This window comes from Pelobates fuscus, chromosome 6, assembly GCF_036172605.1.
Source record: "Pelobates fuscus isolate aPelFus1 chromosome 6, aPelFus1.pri, whole genome shotgun sequence".
Taxonomy (NCBI): Eukaryota; Metazoa; Chordata; class Amphibia; order Anura; family Pelobatidae; genus Pelobates; species Pelobates fuscus.
Window position 1 is genome coordinate 5,069,283 of NC_086322.1, and position 21,130 is coordinate 5,090,412.

Consider the following 21,130-nt stretch of genomic DNA (forward strand, 5'->3'; position numbering starts at 1 on the left):
AGATAATTGAGAAGTAATTCAATTATCTCCCAGGACAGAGACAAGACTCCATTATGCACATGGTGAGCACAAAGCATTAAAATACTATAGAATACACAAAGTCACATTTTATACACAAAACACAGACATGTCACATATCCCCAGATAGCTGGGATCTGAGCGCACAAAACTACTGAATAGCGAGCCGTGCAACTGAGCAGACGTGTGTGCAGGGAGCTCCTGTGAAACACAGCGAAAATAACCCCAAAAAGCCACGAAAAACCAGCAACCCAACACTACAACCAGGAGACTAGTGACCCTGAACCCCCCAAAAGAGAGATGGGGCGCACACATCGCAGACTACAGACCTCTGAGGCCGCCGGGCAGCCCGATATCAGACGGTCATTTGATAGGCCGCAACAGACTACGCAGCCTAAGATGGCGTCAGGAAGACCACAAGGCTCCAGTGAGTCGGAAATGTCCCCGGACGAAGAGGGACCTGTAATAACACAAACCTCCAGCGGAGTATACCGAAGGGAGGACTCCGACTCAGATACATCTCCCTCTACCAAGGGAGACATTAAAAGACTCCTGCTCGAGCTCCGCGGGGTCTGGAAGAAGGACCTGGACGGAGTGCGAGGAGAAATTGGCGGCATCGTGTCCCGCCTGGGAGCGGTGGAGACCAGAGGGGTGGAGAGAGACAGCAGCCTTGCAGAAACCAGAACGAAAGTGGCAGACCAGCAGCTACAAAGACTCACCCGCGCAGTCACGACCATGGAGGTCAGACACCGGAGGAAGAATATACTCATAAGAGGGGTGCCGGAGACAGTGGGACCTGAGTCGGTGCTGGAGATCTCCAACAAGGTGGCCACCGTGATGGCGGTAAGGGGAGAGGGAGGGCTGTCACCCATAGCCTCAGCATTCCAGATTAGGAAGGCCGCAACAGCCCCAGCAGACGCCCCAGGGACATTATTGCCGTCACACGGAATACACCCACCGTCGCGGTGGAAAATTGCCAAGTGTGGATTTTCGATGACCTACCCTTTACTGTTCTACTGGAGAGACGCACATTCATGCCGGTCACCAGACTCCTCAGAGACCACAGAATCAAATACAGGTGGGGTGCTCTAGCTACCCTGGTGGTACCGCGCGGAGACACAGTACTGACGCTGTCTGCAGAGGAAGACCCAGCGGATTTCTTGCAAAATCTCCAACTACCTCAGTTACCGCCCGCTGCCATCACAACAAGTCAGATGCAGCCAGCAGACAAACGCTCCACCGAGAAGGGAAGAAACCCAGAGACAGGTAACATCGGGGGAGGCCACAGTTGGAAGGACTGCCGGGACAGGGCGGAGGCTCAATCGGGACTCAAAACCAGTTTGTGGGTATGTGACTGAACCCAGTTCGAACCTTTTTTATTTTTCTTAATAATTTTTTTTTCTTTTTTCTCTTTCTTTGGGGTGCTCGCCTAATTCTGACCCTCCAGTGGTTACCCCTGGGGCCATACCAGTTACCTGGGCCCTGCAGAGAGGCACCAGTGCCCCGCATGAACTGACAACCTGTTCCGCCGAGAAGTTAGCCACTACCCCATAAGAGTTGCTCACGAGCCCTGCAATGCGCACATGGACACACCACCCGAAATGCGAACGCACACCATTGAAGTGCATATTTTGTTTTGACTCCACAAGAGACGTTATTATGTGTTACCAAAGTATTTAATTCATCTCCACTAGAGTTGTCTGAAGGTTCTCTCAGTGTGTTCACTCTAACTCCATCTGAGTCGCTAATATGTATTATAGATGTGTTGTTTTCACCATGTTTAAGCCGCTAATGCACGATACCACCGGGCATAATCCAAACCTATACGAGACACTAATATGACCTAACCAATATTGTAACGGAATGCAGTTGTAACGGAATGCAGTATATTAGTCCACGATATCCGTTGGTATCTTCAGGAAATCCACAGTCAGAGTAGAAAGCAAGGCAATATCCCCAATCCTCCCAATAACCGGACGAAACACAGTTTGGGAGTCAACTAACTCGGTTTATTCACAAGCAGCGTATTTATGCAGTTCCCCATGCAAGGGGTTTCCATACAGATATTCCAGGGGATTTCCCCCAACATGCATTGTGACTTTCCCAACAGGCATCGCTGCACGAGAAGGATACTCCCACTAAAATGGACGATTAAGTGGATTATCCCCTCGTGCAGCAAAACCGACAATTGACATTAAAATACATAATTCCCGTAATATTCGGTACTTTAGAATAACCGAACGTTCGGTAGATAGCTGGGGTCGGGGCGCACACTTTGTGAGAATACCGCTCCGATCCCAGCTGAATTGACCGAACGCCGCACATAATACATTTAAACATCAAGGTGAGTTTAAAAGTACCGAATAAGTACGGGACACATAATGTACCGAACGCGGTACTCCCGAACGCTCTGGAAGTCCAGCGGTGTTCGGATCACTGAGTAGCCGTTTTCAGTTCCAGGCTCTCGACGACCGAACACCGCTGCAGAGACAAAGGATCCAAGATGGCTGACCGCCGCATGGTCGGTAGTGGATCGACGGCCACCTAGGAGAGCCCTTAATTACCGATTGCAACAATGTTGCAATCGGTTAATTGGTGCCACACGACCTGTGAATGTGTGGTCTACCTGGGGAGTCCACATTCGTACGGCGAATGGCCAGGATAGCCGTGTTTCGTCGTACGAATGCTTTGTATGCTGGCGGCATACGGCTGCCAGCATGCGAACGGTCACAGTATAATACACATACAGTCAACGGGACACGTTATACATTCAGCCTACGGACAACCTGCAATGAATATAGTTCAGAAGTGGCTAGGTTTGCCACAATGCTCCCCCAGAACCAAGCCGGCATACACAGTCTGATCCCAACGGATCGGCTTGGGGATGTCCGGGAGAGTACTCACAGATCACTTCTCGAGTTCAGTCTGTCTGGATAACCCGTCAGCGTTACCGTTTTGTTTTCCTGGCCGGTAATGGATAGTAAAGTCAAAGGGCTGCAGCGCCAAGCTCCAGCGCAGCAGCCTGGCATTGTCTCCAGACACACGGTTTAGCCACACTAACGGGTTGTGATCTGTGAGTAAGGAAAAAGGTTGTCCGTACAGATATGGCTGCAATTTTTTAAGGGCCCACACCACGGCCAGGCATTCTTTCTCGATGGCGGCGTAGCTCACTTCCCGGGGTAGTAGCTTGCGGCTTAGATAGGCTACGGGGTGTTCTCCGCCATCGGCTCCCACTTGGCTCAGTACTGCCCCCAATCCAAACATGGAAGCGTCTGTGTGAACAAGAAATCTTTTAGTTGGATCAGGAGCAGTTAACACAGGAGCATTAGTGAGAGCAGTCTTGAGTTGTTGGAATGCCTGCTCACACTCTGGGGCCCAGACAACCAGTCGGGGAAGGTTCTTTTTGGTCAGGTCCGTTAGGGGTTTGGCCAGGGTGCTATAGTCGGGGACAAACTTCCTGTAATAGCCTGCCGTCCCTAAGAACGCCAGCACCTGGGTCTTAGTCCTGGGGGTAGGCCACTTTGCTACGGCCTCAATCTTAGCTGGCTCAGGCCTCTGCTGCCCACATCCTACACGGTGGCCCAGATACTGTACCTCGGCCATACCTATGTGGCACTTGCTAGGTTTTAGGGTTAACCCAGCCTCCCCAATGCGATCTAGGATCGCCCCGATGTGGTGTAGGTGGTCTTCCCAGGTCTGGCTAAAGATGGCTATGTCATCTAGATAGGCACAGGCATACTCCTGAAAACCGTCCAGTAGCCTATCTACCATCCGCTGAAAGGTAGCCGGAGCGTTTTTCATCCCGAAAGGCATGACCTTGAATTGGTACAGGCCAAACGGGGTGACAAACGCCGACTTGGGGATGGCGTCACCGGCTAGAGGAATCTGCCAGTACCCCTTACACAAATCAATGGTAGTGAGGTACTGGCCCCGTGCCATCTTATCTAACAGCTCGTCTATCCGGGGCATCGGGTAGGCATCAGACACCGTTTTGTCATTTAGCCTCCGGTAGTCGACACAGAATCGGGTGGTGCCATCCTTTTTAGGTACCAGGACTACCGGCGATGCCCAGGGGCTATCGGAGGGTTCGATAACCCCTAGCTGCAGCATTTCGTCTAGTTCGGCTTTCATATGGGTACGGACTGATTCCGGAACCCTATATGGAGCCTGGCGCATAGGTAGCTGTCCCGGGGTCTCTACTCGGTGGGTGGCTAACGGAGTGTACCCAGGTAAATTGGAGAAGGTAGTCCCTTTGGCTACAATCAGCGCCTGTACCTGGGCACGCTCCTGGGGGCTTAGCCGCTCCCCCAGCTGGACTCCCCGGGAAGGCTCTATCTGTTCCTCGGGTTCTAGTAGGTCAGGTAAGGGTAGGTTCTCCTGATCCTCTAAGGAGGAGGCACAGATTGCCGTCACATCCTCGATCCTCTCATGGTAGGGTTTGAGCATGTTCACGTGGAGCATGCGTCTCTTCCCTACCCCTGAGCAGGGGCCGATCACATAGGTAGTGTCGCATCGCTGCTCCACTATCTGGTATGGGCCTTGCCAGATGGCCTGCAGCTTATCGGTGCGGACGGGCTTTAAGATCAAGACCTTCTGTCCCACCTGAAAGCTGCGGTCCCTGGCTCCTCTATCGTACCAGCGTCGCTGGCGTTGCTGGGCCGCTTGGAGGTTGGTGTGTACAGCCTGAGTTAGCGCCTCCAGACGGTCCCTGAACTCCAGGACGTATGATATGATAGGGGTTTCGTTAGTGGGACTCTCCCCCTCCCAGTGTTCCCTAATCAAATTCAAGGGTCCCCGCACCCTCCTCCCAAATAGTAGCTCAAACGGGGAGAATCCTGTTGACTCCTGGGGAACCTCTCTATAAGCAAAGAGTAAGTGAGGCAGAAACCTCTCCCAGTCTTTGTGGGTCTCCCCGAACGTCCGAAGCATCTGCTTCAGCGTCCCGTTGAACCGCTCACATAGCCCATTGGACTGGGGGTGGTAGGCGGAATTAACTATTGGCTTAATGCCACACACCTTCCACAGATGTTGGGTAACTTCGGCCGTAAATTGGGTACCTCGGTCTGAGATGATCTCTTGGGGAAACCCTACTCGGGAAAATACCTTCATTAAGGCTTCCGCTACGGTCTCAGCGTGGATATTAGAGAGAGCTACAGCTTCGGGGTACCTGGTGGCGTAGTCCACTATAGTTAGGATATATCTTTTGCCAGAGGGACTGGGTTTTGGCAAGGGCCCTACGATATCCACCGCTACTCGGCTGAAGGGTTCTGCAATGATGGGTAGGGGGCATAGCCTGGCCTTGTGGCGATCCCCTCGTTTACCTACACGCTGGCAGACGTCGCAGGAGGTGCAATACTGGCGCACATCCTGAGAGATCCCGGGCCAGAAGAAGGCATGGGTTAAACGGTATCGGGTACGGGTCATCCCTAGGTGTCCTGACAAGGGAATGTCATGCGCAATTCTCAGCAGCTCCTGTCTATATTTCTGGGGTACCACTAGCTGTTTATTAGTTAAGGTGACAGACCCCCCCACATCTTTTGCCGTGACACGGTATAGCAACTCTTTCTCCCAGATGAACCGCTCCCCCTCTAGCCCTGCTTGGTCTGTTTGGGCCCGGTCCCTATATACTTGGAGGGTGGGATCGGTCTGGACTTCGGTCGCAAAAGTCGTCGGGGTATCCCAGGACATGGGGGTCAGTTGGGGAACAGGGTCTCTTACCTGAGCCTCAGAGTGTATCGGTGTAGCCGTGGTGCGAGCCTGTTGTCGGGTGGTTACGGGGTGTGCCTCCTGGTACGGAGCCTGGGGAATAAAAGCGGAAGTCATTTGGCCCAAGTCATTCCCCAGCACAACATCTGCAGGTAAATTCTGCATCAGCCCCACTTCCACAGTTCCCTCTCCCACACCCCAATCCAAATGAACCTTGGCAGTGGGTAGCCGGTATACTGCTCCCCCTGCCACCCGTACTGCCACTGAGCCGCCAGTGTGGGTTGCGCCTGGTACCAAATGTGGTGCGACCAAAGTTAGAGTGGCTCCTGAATCCCGGAGCCCTTGTACCTCCTTCCCCTCCAGGGTTACTAGCTGACGGTGATGTTGTCGGTTGTCGGTGGCCCGGACCGACATTACCTCATGCAGCACCCCTAGAGGCTCCTCAATTTGAGCACTCAGCAATTCTTGGGTGGCGGGGGCTACCTGGTAATGGTGCGCAGCAGCCCGGGGTGCCAAATTTTGTCGCACTTGATTCCAAGCTTGCCGGCTCCTGTTTTGGGTGCACTCTCGAGAAATGTGCCCCCACTGTTTGCAGGTGTGACACTGAATGTTAGCCCGGCCGTTGTATCGGGAGGGGGGTGGTGGAGTATTCAGTGCTGGCCGGTGCAGGGGTACGGTGGGGCTGGTAGGGGTAAAATTATTGGGTGTCCCTGTAATCCGAGGGAGAGTCTTATTTTGGGCACCGTGATGCCTCCTGGCATCAAAATGCTGATCCGCCAATTTAGCGGCTTCGGGTAGGGTGAGTGGTTTACGGTCCCTCACCCATTCTTGTGCTTCCGGGGACAAACCATTAAAAAACTGTTCCAGCAGCATTAACTGCCTCAACTCCTCCATGTTTGTAGCGTTGCTGGCCTGTATCCAGCCTAGTGAGGCTTGGTCCAGCTTGTGCGCCCATTCTGCATGTGAATCTTTCTCAGGCTTGCGCAAGCCCCGGAATTTCCGCCGGTACGCCTCTGGGGTAATAGCATACCTCTCTAAGATCGCCCTCTTTACCTTAGGGTAATCTTTGCTGTCCTCTCGGGGTACAGCACGGTAGGCTTCAGCTGCCCTACCCGATAATTTGCCTGCCAGCAGCGGCACCCATGTGGCGGGTTCCAGATCGTGCAAATCGCACAGCCGCTCAAAGTCCTGCAAATACCCATCGATTTCGTCCTTTTCTTCACAAAACGCTTTAAATGCGTGATGTGGGACTTTGGGCTTTACCTGTCCGTAGGTGGAGGCAGTAACAGACTCTGCCCTAGGCGGTGTTGCTGGTGTGCTGGTTGCCATCAGATAATCCTGTACATCCGATATCATCACGGTCATTATTTCCAGCGGTAGTGGTTGTGGTAGGAACGCCAACCTGGTCCGTAGCTCTTTTTGGAATGGGGTCTCTTCCATGGCTGGTGGGGGTGTAGCGCTGCGGGCTTGGTCTCCCTCCATCAGTTCTGCGATCAGCACAGCCTTAGATTTGTTGCTGGCTATCTTACCCCTGGCTTCCAATAGTTCTTTTAAAGTCTGTCGTTTCAGTATGGTATAATCAATCTCCATACGAATTGCCCTTGCTTTCCTTGTTCGGTAGTTCCAGTTTACACGAACGCTGCTTTTCGGCTGTAAGGTTCGGATCCCGTCGCTTGCCACCAATTGTAACGGAATGCAGTATATTAGTCCACGATATCCGTTGGTATCTTCAGGAAATCCACAGTCAGAGTAGAAAGCAAGGCAATATCCCCAATCCTCCCAATAACCGGACGAAACACAGTTTGGGAGTCAACTAACTCGGTTTATTCACAAGCAGCGTATTTATGCAGTTCCCCATGCAAGGGGTTTCCATACAGATATTCCAGGGGATTTCCCCCAACATGCATTGTGACTTTCCCAACAGGCATCGCTGCACGAGAAGGATACTCCCACTAAAATGGACGATTAAGTGGATTATCCCCTCGTGCAGCAAAACCGACAATTGACATTAAAATACATAATTCCCGTAATATTCGGTACTTTAGAATAACCGAACGTTCGGTAGATAGCTGGGGTCGGGGCGCACACTTTGTGAGAATACCGCTCCGATCCCAGCTGAATTGACCGAACGCCGCACATAATACATTTAAACATCAAGGTGAGTTTAAAAGTACCGAATAAGTACGGGACACATAATGTACCGAACGCGGTACTCCCGAACGCTCTGGAAGTCCAGCGGTGTTCGGATCACTGAGTAGCCGTTTTCAGTTCCAGGCTCTCGACGACCGAACACCGCTGCAGAGACAAAGGATCCAAGATGGCTGACCGCCGCATGGTCGGTAGTGGATCGACGGCCACCTAGGAGAGCCCTTAATTACCGATTGCAACAATGTTGCAATCGGTTAATTGGTGCCACACGACCTGTGAATGTGTGGTCTACCTGGGGAGTCCACATTCGTACGGCGAATGGCCAGGATAGCCGTGTTTCGTCGTACGAATGCTTTGTATGCTGGCGGCATACGGCTGCCAGCATGCGAACGGTCACAGTATAATACACATACAGTCAACGGGACACGTTATACATTCAGCCTACGGACAACCTGCAATGAATATAGTTCAGAAGTGGCTAGGTTTGCCACAAATATATTAGTATATATTCTACCCCCACATGAGTCGGTAGAGGGCATTATCAATGTGCCTTTCCTCTGACCCCATATGAGCTACCATAGTGATATATAATATTGTTACTCCCTAAACCCACATGAGCGATCAATAAGTCTTAACACCCTGTGGGCAGCTAACAAGACATTCTGCAAGGACTGTCCCCTGCCCGCAAGTGGCCCCAATATCAAGAGCAGCCCAAGCGCTATACAATATTGTACACTTTAAGTCAGTTGGGGCAACGGGCCCGCAAAACTAATTCGTAATGCTTCACCCCTCGAAAGCAGCGGGCGGGCAGGCCTGCACGGCATACCTTAAGCCCGCTGGAGCCACTAGCATTATACCCTCGGGCTTCTAGGGTGCTACACCATACTGAAAACTGTCGGTCCTTATGGTCGAACAGCGCGAGATACTGGCTCGCGAATTTACTAAATTTCTCTTTGGCTCCCTACCAGAGCTGCCAACGTGATCTACCAAGATGAATACACATACACTGTTACTTTAGGTTATGTTTACCTTTTATCCTTTTGTAATGAACGAATGTATATTTTCTTTTTGGCTCAATACCAGAACTGCCAATGTGAACTACCAAGTTGAATACTAGCACACTGTTACTTTATGTTATGCTTAATGTTTATCCTTTTGTATGGAACAAATGCGTGCTACCACTTAAACCAGTGGTAAATTTACCACAACAAAAATAAAGAATTAAAAAAAAAAAAAAACTACCGAATAGCGCTCAGATCCTATTCACACAGTTCAATTGCCATGGAGCCAGTCTTTAACTACACAAATGGGCTCCATGGCATAGCTATCTGGGTAAACACATTCACATAAAGTCGGGTCCATAGTCCAAAGGCAAGAGGCGGGCAAGCAGCCCCCTCCAAGGACACGTGGCGAGGTCGGTTTCGCCACAACTTGTTTTAGAGACAATCCCTGTAGGGAGTTTAGAATATGTGTGCTCCTGGCACAATCAGTTATTTTGGTTTTCCAGTTTACATCAGGAAGATTAAAGTCACCCATGATGATAACTTCCCCCTTCATTGTCATTTTAGCTATTTCCTCAACTAGTAGATTATCTAACTCTTCTATTTGTCCTGGGGGCCTATAAATCACACCTACACGAGTTACTGTGTGATTACCAAATTCTAATGTAACCCAAATAGACTATATGTGTGGTGGAACCAGCCTCGCCACTGGGCATTGGAGAAGACTGATTGCCAGCCTCCTGCTCTGTGACTATGGACCCTCTCATCAGCCCATGGCGATTTGACTGTGTTTGTGGGATCTGAGTACTGTTTGGATATAGTGAGTGCTCAGATCCAAGCCATCTGGGGATAGGTTGAATGTGGGGGTTCTGGTCAGTATGATAGGAGTTATGTATTTTTGTGTATTTTTGCTGTTGTTGTGAATAGAGACATTTTCTGTACCTGTAGATAGTTGGCTTACCACACCCAGTTAAGCCAATTATCTCCAGGATAGAGGACTCTGTGGAACAGGTTTGGGTTGGAAAGCCATGCTTCAGTGGTCAAAAAGGACTACGACCTAACTTCTAAACCAATGGAAGGAATTGTCTGATTTTTGAGTATGTTTGTATTTGGAGTATGCTGATTCTGAAAATGTAAGTAAATGTGATGTATACTTTTAAAGTTATGAATATTGTGTAAAACTTAGTATTTTTCCTGACTGTGATAATTACATTAGACCATTGTGTTCAGTAATTATATCACAGGCAGAGGGGAGGAGTTTGTGTGAGAGTGTCTGAGTGTATTGTATGTATTGATTGGTTGTACTTCAAAACCCGGTGGGCGGTACTATGTTTGTAGATTGGGCATAAAAGCAGAGTGTTTCAGTTCTACTTCACCCTCAATTTGGAGTGCCGTCTCTTAATGGGGTAATCTGCTACAAGGGATTGCTATGCTTGTCATACTCTCTTGCTATATCACTACTAAGCTCTTGTAAGAGCTTGTTCCTGTCTTGCTCTTAATGCTGGGAGTAGACTGGTTTATTCAGGGCAAGGTACACACAATTTGTATACAGAACCCCAGCATTGGGTCTTGATACATTCCAATACAAACTCCTCTCTGGCATCCCTGTGTCTGGGAGATAATTGAGTCAAAGACCGGTAACTCAATTATCTCTCAGTTACAAGGACCCACACAGAAAATACCCCAAAACACATTCAGTTTCCACAGGAACTTCACAAGTTTAGCCCAGATCCAAGCGCCCAGATTGTCCAAATAGCGCTCCATTTGGTAGAATGGAATTGCCATCCGGGTAAAGTTTTGACGGACAGGCCACGAGGTTGTAGCCTAAAATAGTTCCATGATGAAATAGGCTGTGGCCGGTCTCCGTTCGGGAGTTCCTGTGAACATAAAAATAAATGTTTCTCCTTTTCCATGGTTATAGTGAGCTAATGTTCTCTCTGTTCGTGCAAGTCTTTTCCCCGAAAAGTACTATCCTGGCTCATTTGGGAAAGAAGCAGTTGGCGGTACAAGTTCAGCGGTGTTCCCAGGATAGCATGTCCGTTTTTAATTCCATGTATTCGATGGCCGATTACTGCGGCCTGCATTCACCAACTCACATACCATGTGCATTCGCTCACACGAATGGGGGCCACCCAGAAGAGCACTTGAGTTAATGAGGTCAAAAAGGTTAACAAGTCAGGTGGTGGTCTGGATACAGAAGGTATAAAAAGGGAAAACAGGAATTTGTTTGGTAACCGAATTACAGGGGGAAAAACACATGGAAAGTGTATAACTAGTGATGGGGTGGTCTGTCACACATAGGTCATGTCAAACTAACCTAATTGCTATCTACAAATAAATAAATACAAGTATAGATCAGGGTGTTGCAGTGGATATGATTTACTTGGATTTTGCCAAGGCATTAGATAAGGTTCCTCACAATAGGTAAGTGTTCAAACTAAAAGAAATTGGTCTAGATGAATAGTCTTGTTCTTAGGTAGAACATTGGCTTAAGGATAGAGTACAACGAGTTGTCATTAATGATAAATTTTCGAATCTGGACAAAAGTGGTAAGTATTGTCCCTCCAGGTTCTGGAACTGCTTCTATTTAACATATTTATAAATGATCTTAAAATAAGCCATGTTTTAGTGTTTGCAGATGACACAAAACTTTGTAAAGTAATAAAATGTGAGCAAGATATTGCTTGGCTACAGAGGGATTTAGATAGATTGGGGGACTGGGCACTAAAATGGCAGATGAAATTTAATGTAGAGAAATGCAAAGTTATGCACTTTGGGGTAAAGAATGCTCAACCAACTTAGAATTATGGATAACAACACATGAGAAGGATTTGGGAATTGTTATAGAAAACAAATTAGGCAGCAATATGCAATGTCAAGCTGCAGTTGCAAAGGCCAGTAAGGTTTTGTCATGTATAAATAAGGGCATAAATTCTCGGGATGAAAATATAATTTTGCCTCTTTATAAATCACTGGTAAGTCCACACCTTTAATATGCTGTGCAATTTTGGGCACCTGTTCTAAAGAAGGATATTATGGCAATAGAAGAAGTGCAGAGATGGGCTACAAAATTGCTAAAAGGAATGGAGCATTGTAGTTATGAAGAAAGGTTACAAAATGTAAATCTTTAGTTTGGAAAAATGGTGCTTCAGATAGGATATGATAACATTATACAAGTATAATCGGGGCTAGTACAAACCATTATCTGGAAATCTATTCATAAACAGGACTATACATAGGACACAAGGTCACACATTTAGACTGGAAGAAAGGAGATTTAGTCTAACTCAAAGAAAATATTGTTTTACCGTAAGGTAACAATGATGTGGAATTTTCTGCTTGAAGAGGTGGTTTTATCAGAGTCTGTTCTGATGTTTAAATAGCAATTAGATAAATACTTGCAAAAACATAACAAATAGGTAGTTGTAACCAGACAAGTTGGATACATGGGAACAGAGGGGTTGAGGGGTTGAGGGCCCTGCTCAATGAGCTTACATGCTAGAGGGAGTGGGGTAAAGTGACACAAAAGGTAAGGATAGTATTAGACTAATGACAGTTTACCAAGGGAGACAGTATAGATAGAGAACAGTAGGGGACCAAGGACTGAACCTTGGGGGACACCAACAAAGGAGTTGGGGAGAAGAAGCAGAGCTTAAGAAAGAAACACTGAAAGAGAGCTGGGAGAGGTAGGAGGAGCACCAGGAGAGAGCAATATCTTGTATACTGATATTGCGGAGGATGAGCAGAAGCTGTTGATTATCAACAGTGTCAAAAGCCATAGAAGGGTAAAGGAGAATTAGGTAAGAGTAGTGACCATGAGAAAGAGAAGAAGACAGAGTACAGATGAGATGCAAGGGAATTGGATCTAGGGAGCAGGTGGTGGGGCAGGAGGACTGGAGCAGAGCAGAAACCTCTTCCGTAAACGATACATCACATTGTGATTCCAAATCATTGAATTTATTCAGAGTGTTATATAAAAAAAAAGTAGAAGATAGGTTAGCGCTAATAATATAATAAGTAGGCAGCAACCTTACAGGGGGTAACCCTCTTACCCTCTGAAGTGAGAAATGTACAGGAAAAAGAGAAAAAGGCTGCGCCAAGATAAAACAAAATAAAATAAAATATATAAATGATAAGATTAGTCCCAATATATAGGAAAAATAAAATAAAATGTCTGTTTCACACGTTCCACTGGTAGAGTGTTCTCTCTTTCTTTGATACTTCAAATCCTCCCGTGATATGGAAAACACAAAGGGAAAAGGACCAATCGTGCAGAGTGTATAAGATACGTGGCAATAAAATAATAAGATGTATTACACTCACATTTACATGAGCTATAACCAGCTCGGGGGTAACAGGTGTTCAGCAGAATAATCCCTGCTTGTAGGATATTGCGAAGTCTTTTCCTCTTTGGGTCTGATGGTGTCCAATTCTCAGGAGAAGGGAAGAATAGGAACAACAAATAGTGCTCTCTGATGGTATAATGTGGTATAAATAAAAAGAAAAGGAAATATACTCACAAATTGAAGTGCAGATCACACTGCACTTGAGATATGGCGTGGGCGGTATAATCCCCACCTCAGGATATATAAAATGCCAGGAAAGGAGATAATAAAAATGTTATATGTGTAAAAATAATAAAAATAATAATATGAATGGCACAGGAGTATAGCCAAACTTAATTTATTATTTAAAATACACAATAAAATCCATTAACGCGTTTCACCACTGGGGTTTTATCAAAATGGAATAACATTAAAACCTGGCAAGTATAAAGTATATATAGGAGCAGTGTTACTTTAAAAATGGCGCCAAAAATAGCATCAATTAGCATAAGCCAATCAGAGTTAGACATAATACATATTAGAAATAAAGCTTCTAACTGAAATGGTGCTATGTTTACACATTAAGGAAGCGCGTCACGTGACCCGCGCGGCATTGTGGGGAATGTAATGCGCGGGACACGTGATCGCACTCACACACATACGCTGGCCGTCCTGGTAATGGGCGGTATTTGCGCGCGCCGCGTCAGGTGACCCGCGTCACACAAGGGCAGTGTGATACACGGGTCACGTGATCGGCGCAAAGGCGCTTGGGAAATGGAGTAAAAAAAAACTAAATGGGTTATAAATGAAAATAACATTATAAGGGCATATATGGCAAAGGTAAAAGATAGTAGGCATATTACTCATGGAATAAGAGTAGTACATAGCAGTTAAATGAGTTATAGTTGAGAGTAACCTTATATGGGCATATATGAAAAGGAAAAAAATAATAAGCATATTAACCTAAAGCTATAAACTCCACACCTGCTCTATTAACCCTACGCCTGCTGTCAGCACAGTTTTAAAATTATACAGCTTACATCACATTGATAAATAGGAATTCAGTTTCACAGCTGCATATATTTTTATTGTTTGTCATCATTATTTATTTGTAGATCTCATTTTCTGATCATAGCAGTTATATGTACCCCATGATATCATACATTTAATAGACTGAATGTCCGATTTCTTTTGAATCCACAAACAGCAATGTGATCTATTTGTAGTAGTATTTCACACAAAGTTAAACAAGCAATATTTTTCTTTCTACTAACAACATTTTCCTTTTTTTCAGCAATTAATTGAGCAAAGTGAGAAACTCCAGAAATATGAGATCATTTTTTTACATCAACGTAGTCTTTTCCATTGTATTGATTTTATATTATTCCCAACAATCAAAGGAATGGAAGCTTGTAAGCAGAAAACTATATGTGTCCAAAATTGCGCACAGCACTATAACTTCTCTGGGTGATAACCTACAAGCGGATGAGAAGCCTGGAAGTAGATTACTATATGTTCCCAATATTGTAAACAGCACAATAACTGCTCTGGGTGATAACCTACAAGAGGAGGAGAAGCCTGGAAGTAGATTACTATATGTTCCCAATATTGTAAAAAGCACAATAACTGCTCTGGGTGATAACCAGACCTTTATCCTGGCTCCGTACTATGACCCCCGAGGACCTACACCCAGTATCCGGGTACTTGCCATTATACATCATTCAGTGAGAGAGCTTTATTGTTGGTTCCAATGTATCCATAGCTCCTCGGTGACAGTCAGAGCACAGATAGACCTTCACAGAGACAGGTTTGGATATCCATATGGGACGGCTGACCTGTTATGTACTGAGCCTCCAAACTGTACCTATCATTACATATCTGTCCATTGGTCCAATGCCACAAACATAACTCAGCTGCCGTTGTTTGAAGTCAGAAACCGTCCTCCTCATACTCTGTCTGTCAATTTCACCGTCTGCATTTCCACCATGTACGGAGATTTTAATAATGTTCTACAGACTATCCAGAGCATTGAAATGTATAAACTGCTTGGAGCTGGAAGAGTTACTCTCTATGTCAACAAGTGTCATGAGAATGTGGACAAAGTCTTACAATATTACGTGGAAGAGGGAATTCTAGAGGTCGTTCCTTGGCCAATAGACAAATTCTTACGAACATCTAGAGAATGGCATTATAAGTTGAATTCCACAAATCAGATTGGTTACTATGGACAAACAGCCACTTTAAATGACTGTCTATACAGGAATATGTATAGAAGTAAGTTTGTCTTCCTTAATGACATTGATGAAATCATTCTTCCGATGAAACACCGTGACTGGAAGTCTTTAATGCAGAGTCTTCAAAAGAAATATCCAGAGAGCAGCGTCTTCCGTATAGAAAATTATTTCTTTCCAAAACATGGAAATGGATATGAATTAAATAAGTGGAAAGATATACCTGGTATTAATATTCTTCTTCACAATTATAGGGAACAAGCAAATAAAATAATGGTGGATGCCCGTAAACTAATAATAGACCCCATCAAGGTATATCAAACATCGATCCATAATGTTATAAAGAATAACGGAAAGGCAACAAACATCTCAAATAAAACTGCTATTGTCTTTCATGCAAGGAAAACTGGACCAAGGTTCGGCCAGGAGTTTCTTAAAAAAGACAGGACCATGAAGAGATACAGTGAGTCCTTAATAAGAAACGTTGACAAAGTGATTCACCAGGTTTTCTCACATCACTAACATTACTAACATATGAGAAGTGTATCTGAAAACAAATGTTGTGTCTTTATAAAGATCATAAGTACATCTCTGATTCAGCAATTCTTCTACCAGAGTGATCTGAATATGGAGATGTTCTACATCATGCTCCCACCAGCCATTCTTAATGCTCGTATCCAACTAAGCACAATATGGCATCATTCTCCCCACCACCACTTCAAGTATTTGCTACAGCTGCTTCCAGATTCATCCCATCGTATGACTCTCAACTAACCAGTCCAGTGGTCTCAATCATAATATTGCACAAAGTAGATGGTGGGAACCGCACTCAATCCCAGCGGCCAAGGGTGCTCCGGATCAGGACCAGCAATCCCAGAATTATGCACGAAAGAAGAAAGGACCACAGGCACTCCAAATTGAAACCGTATGCAGATTTATTAGGAAAAAATGCAACGCCAAGCAACGTTTCGACCAACAAAGGTCTTTTTCAAGCTTGAAAAACTATTAAAAAAAAATAAAAACTATTTAAAATTATTTCATGTGCGTAGGTAGAGGGTAACTGTGTATGGGCATAAACCTAACCCTTTGATAAACCCAACCTTGCTTCAATGAAACACACCAGACTTTGCTTTGGATTAAAATAGGCCACCGCTTTATTAAAATACAAATGTACAAAACAGATAAAATTTGGATCTTGTAATAACTTTTTTATTGGACTAACAACATTTTTTAATGACAAGCTTTCGGGAGAACCTCCCTTTCTCATTTCTGAGTAACACGACACATAGAAATCAAAGTTGAGTTGTGATCCAGGGGTTAAAGCGGCGTGAGTGCAGATAAGACAGATGTGATAGAACATAGACACCATTCTTGCAGATGGTCCTAAATATCTTGTGTGAAGATCACAGAATAAGGGGGGAGAGAGAAAAAACAAGGTGCTAGAAGGGGAGAGTATTAATATAAAGAATGGCTGAATTCCCATCCAAGAGTTGCAGGATATGCATGAAGGCCTATATCCAGCATACACAGACACACATACACACTCATGTACATATACACAAGTACATAAAATATACATATAAATACAACCAAATGTCCAAGTATATGTACATGCATCCCATTGTACAGCGCTACGGAATTTGTTGGCGCTATATAAATAATAATAATAATAATAATAATAATGCATACCTTCACATACATCCACACACAAGCACCGACACATGTACCTAAACATATACCAATGTGCCTCAACATACATAAACCCATATATATGTATATGTACACATACACCTATTCACATATACATACATGTATGCATGTATATATACACGTTATAAATACACACAAATACATACATGTATACACATACACATAAATACATGAACACATATACATACACACAGACGCATATACATACATGCACATGATGAACTCATATACACAAATATAAATGCTCAGTCACATGTATAAGCATACAAGCAAAAGAGGATGTGAAAGCATAGGTTTCTAATACAGTCCTTTGTAAAGTTTACTACAAGTCAGGTGTCTGTTGTTTTCATGCTTCCTATGTATGCAGAGTGTGTACCATGTTTAATAGCAGAGGTTTGGAAATCCTAGCAGCTGATTGGACAGTAAAGGATAATCAGGCTGCGGGGTTGACCAGTCACAGAGCAAACCCCGATTCCATTAGCATTTTATGTGAAGCGAGCAGTGCTCCAATTGGTGCGATATGTGATGTCATATCATACCCTGCAATGCTGGAACATATAATCTCAGGATATTAATGTCTGCAATAAGTTTGGGTTCTGTTCACATGCTGTATTCTTCGTCTGTCTGTCTCGATCTCCCAGCAGGGTATAATCCGCATTAGGTCTCCTTCACCGGCTGATGTCAGGGGAGTAGGAGTGGAGGCAGAGCCTGAACCAGCACCGAGAAACATTGCTGCTGGAAGTTACAGAAGGTGACTTTAACCCCTTCAGCACCACGAGAGGGGGAGGGGAGTGGGAAGGGGAGTGGGAAGGGGAAAGAAGCGCGCTATAGAAAGTTATAGTGCCAGGAAAAGAACTGTGTCTTTCTGGTACTATATCACCCATAAAGAGACACAACAATTTAACTTTAGGAGCAATATACAATGCTGCCAATAAATAATAAATGTGAGTGGATATGTTATGGTATATATGTGTTTATTTGTGTGATGATAATTTGCACTAGATGGAGCAATTATATATTTATTTACGAGTGTTTGATTGAGAGGAACCACGTTGAGAAGAACATAAAGCCTGACCAAGAAGTGGTACCACCTGTAAATGGGTCCAAAGCTCCCATACATGTGAGTATGGATAATAAACCCCGGTACACTGAGATTTACATGACAATATTACACTATATTTCTATCATGTTCTCTTTCCTTTACATTTACACCTGGAGAAAATATTTAAAGAGACACCCCGAACTCCTAAAGCACATTATCTTGCTGAAAAGCGTTATGTGTAAAGAGTATGTTTTCTTTATTTCATTTTGGAAAAAGTGCATATTTCAATAGACATTGACACTTTTATCAATTATACTTGTTACACCCCCCTGGCTGTCAATCAGACATAGGTCCTGTTACTTCCTGGTTTGGTTAGCTCAGTAGAGTTAAACTAAAGAGGCAGCAATTGCCCAGAGCACCTGCCTTGCAAAGACTTCACATTGAGCTGCATTGGGAAGTCTGTGATGGGACAGCCACAGAAAGTCTGGGCGGGGTTAGAATGGGAGGGCTTACAAAGGCTGCAGACAGGAGAACTACCGTTTTTGCAAGCTGTTTTTAGATATAACTATAAAAACTTTAGATATAAAAGTAAATGCATGCATGTTTTAATTTGAGTATTTACTAACCAGTGTTTGTTATTTATTTTGTCTTTGTGCAGTGGAGTGTCCCTTTAAAGAAAATACACTCTCAAGAGATTGGTGTTCTATATTGAGGTTTATTTCTGAATATATAAAAAGTGTTACACTTTTTTCTTTCATGCTGTTATGTGTACACCACTTGTTGTTTTGTTTAATTTTGGATTGGGTGAAGCATACAAGTGTGCAGCAGAAGATATATCATATACAGATTCCAATCGAAGGTCAGTGGCGTCTCTAGGATTCATTTTTAGGGGGGGCACATGGTGGGCCAGGGACAAAAGTAGGGGGGCACATTTAACCCCGCCCTCGCCGCAGTTTGACCACGCCCCTGCCGCATGTTAAGCCCCGCCCCCGACACAATGTTTTTTTTAATAATCCCTGGTGGAGGATTCATTATTTTCCACCAGGGATTATTAAAAAAACAAACATTTCCCTTGATATAGTGCCATTGTTGCCAACATTTGAGAAATTGGTACATTCAGCGCTCCCTGTACAGTGCTGCTCTCTGTATAATACATGGCTGTGTGTATAATATCCTGGGGCAGTCAGTGCTCCCCGTATAGTGTTGCTCTCTGTATAATACATGGCACATGGCTGTGTGTATAATATCCTGGGACAGTCAGTGCTCCCTGTATAGTGCTGCTCTCTGTATAATACAGGTCTGTTTGTGTATAATATCCTGGGACAGTCAGCGCTCCCTGTATAGTGCTGCTCTCTGTATAATACATGGCTGTGTGTATAATATCCTGGGACAGTCAGTGCTCCCTGTATAGTGTTGCTCTCTGTATAATACATGGCTGTGTGTATAATATCCTGGGACAGTCAGTGTTCCCTGTATAGTGTTGCTCTCTGTATAATACATGGCTGTGTGTATAATATCCTGGGACAGTCAGTGCTCCCTGTATAGTGCTGCTCTCTGTATAATACATGGCTGTGTGTATAATATCCTGGGACAGTCAGTGCTCCCTGTATAGTGCTGCTCTCTGTATAATACATGGCTGTGTGTATAATATCCCAGGACAGTCAGTGCTCCCTGTATAGTGCTGCTCTCTGTATAATACATGGCTGTGTGTATAATATCCCAGGACAGTCAGTGCTCCCTGTATAGTGCTGCTCTCTGTATAATACATGGCTGTGTGTATAATATCCCAGGACAGTCAGTGCTCCCTGTATAGTGCTGCTCTCTGTATAATACATGGCTGTGTGTATAATATCCTGGGACAGTCAGTGCTCCCTGTATAGTGTTGCTCTCTGTATAATACATGGCTGTGTGTATAATATCCTGGGACAGTCAGTGCTTCCTGTATAGTGTTGCTCTCTGTATAATACATGGCTGTGTGTATAATATCCTGGGACATTCAGCGCTCCCTGTACAGTGCTGCTCTCTGTATAATACATGGCTGTGTGTATAATATCCTGGGACAGTCAGTGCTCCCTGTATAGTGCTGCTCTCTGTATAATACATGGCTGTGTGTATAATATCCTGGGACAGTCAGTGCTCCCTGTATAGTGCTGCTCTCTGTAAATACATGGCTGTGTGTATAATATCCTGGGACAGTCAGTGCTCCCTGTATAGTGCTGCTCTCTGTATAATACATGGCTGTGTGTATAATATCCTGGGACAGTCAGTGCTCCCTGTATAGTGCTGCTCTCTGTATAATACATGGCTGTGTGTATAATATCCTGGGACAGTCAGTGCTCCCTGTATAGTGTTGCTCTCTGTATAATACATGGCTGTGTGTATAATATCCTGGGAGAGTCAGTGCTCCCTGTATAGTGCTGCTCTCTGTATAATACATGGCTGTGTGTATAATATCCTGGGACAGTCAGTGCTTCCTGTATAGTGCTGCCCTCTGTATAATACATGGTTGTGTGTATAATATCCTGGGACAGTCAGTGCTCCCTGTATAGTGCTGCTCTCTGTAAATACAGATCTGTTTGTGTATAATATCCCAGGACAGTCAGTGCTCCCTGTATAGTGCTGCTCTCTGTAAATACAGGTCTGTTTGTGTATAATATCCCAAGACAGAGAGCAGCACTATACAGGGAACACTGATTGTCCCAGGATATTATACACACACAGATCTGTATTATACAGATAACAGCACTATAGTATTATACAGATAGGTGAGCATATACCCCATGTCCCAATCTCTAGACTACAAGTACCTGTCAATAGCAGCTCCCAGACGCGTGTAACAGGGCTAAAGTGTGCGGCAGCTCACACAGATGATTCAGCGGTAAAGCGCAAACGCTGGCAAAGCCAAACTGGAAAGCAGCCCTGGAAAAAAAATGTATGGTGAGCACACAA

The 21,130-nt window shown here is 45.0% G+C and overlaps 1 protein-coding gene across 1 annotated transcript; it reads left to right on the plus strand.

Annotated features, from left to right (window-relative positions):
- The first annotated feature begins 318 nt into the window (after window positions 1–318).
- On the plus strand, window positions 319–16,203 carry LOC134615251 (uncharacterized). The gene is made up of 3 exons (XM_063459738.1): window positions 319–861; window positions 14,599–15,921; window positions 16,006–16,203. Exons 1-3 carry the CDS (start codon window positions 319–321, stop codon window positions 16,201–16,203), a joined length of 2,064 nt encoding a protein of 687 aa, XP_063315808.1.
- Window positions 16,204–21,130: the final 4,927 nt, after the last annotated feature.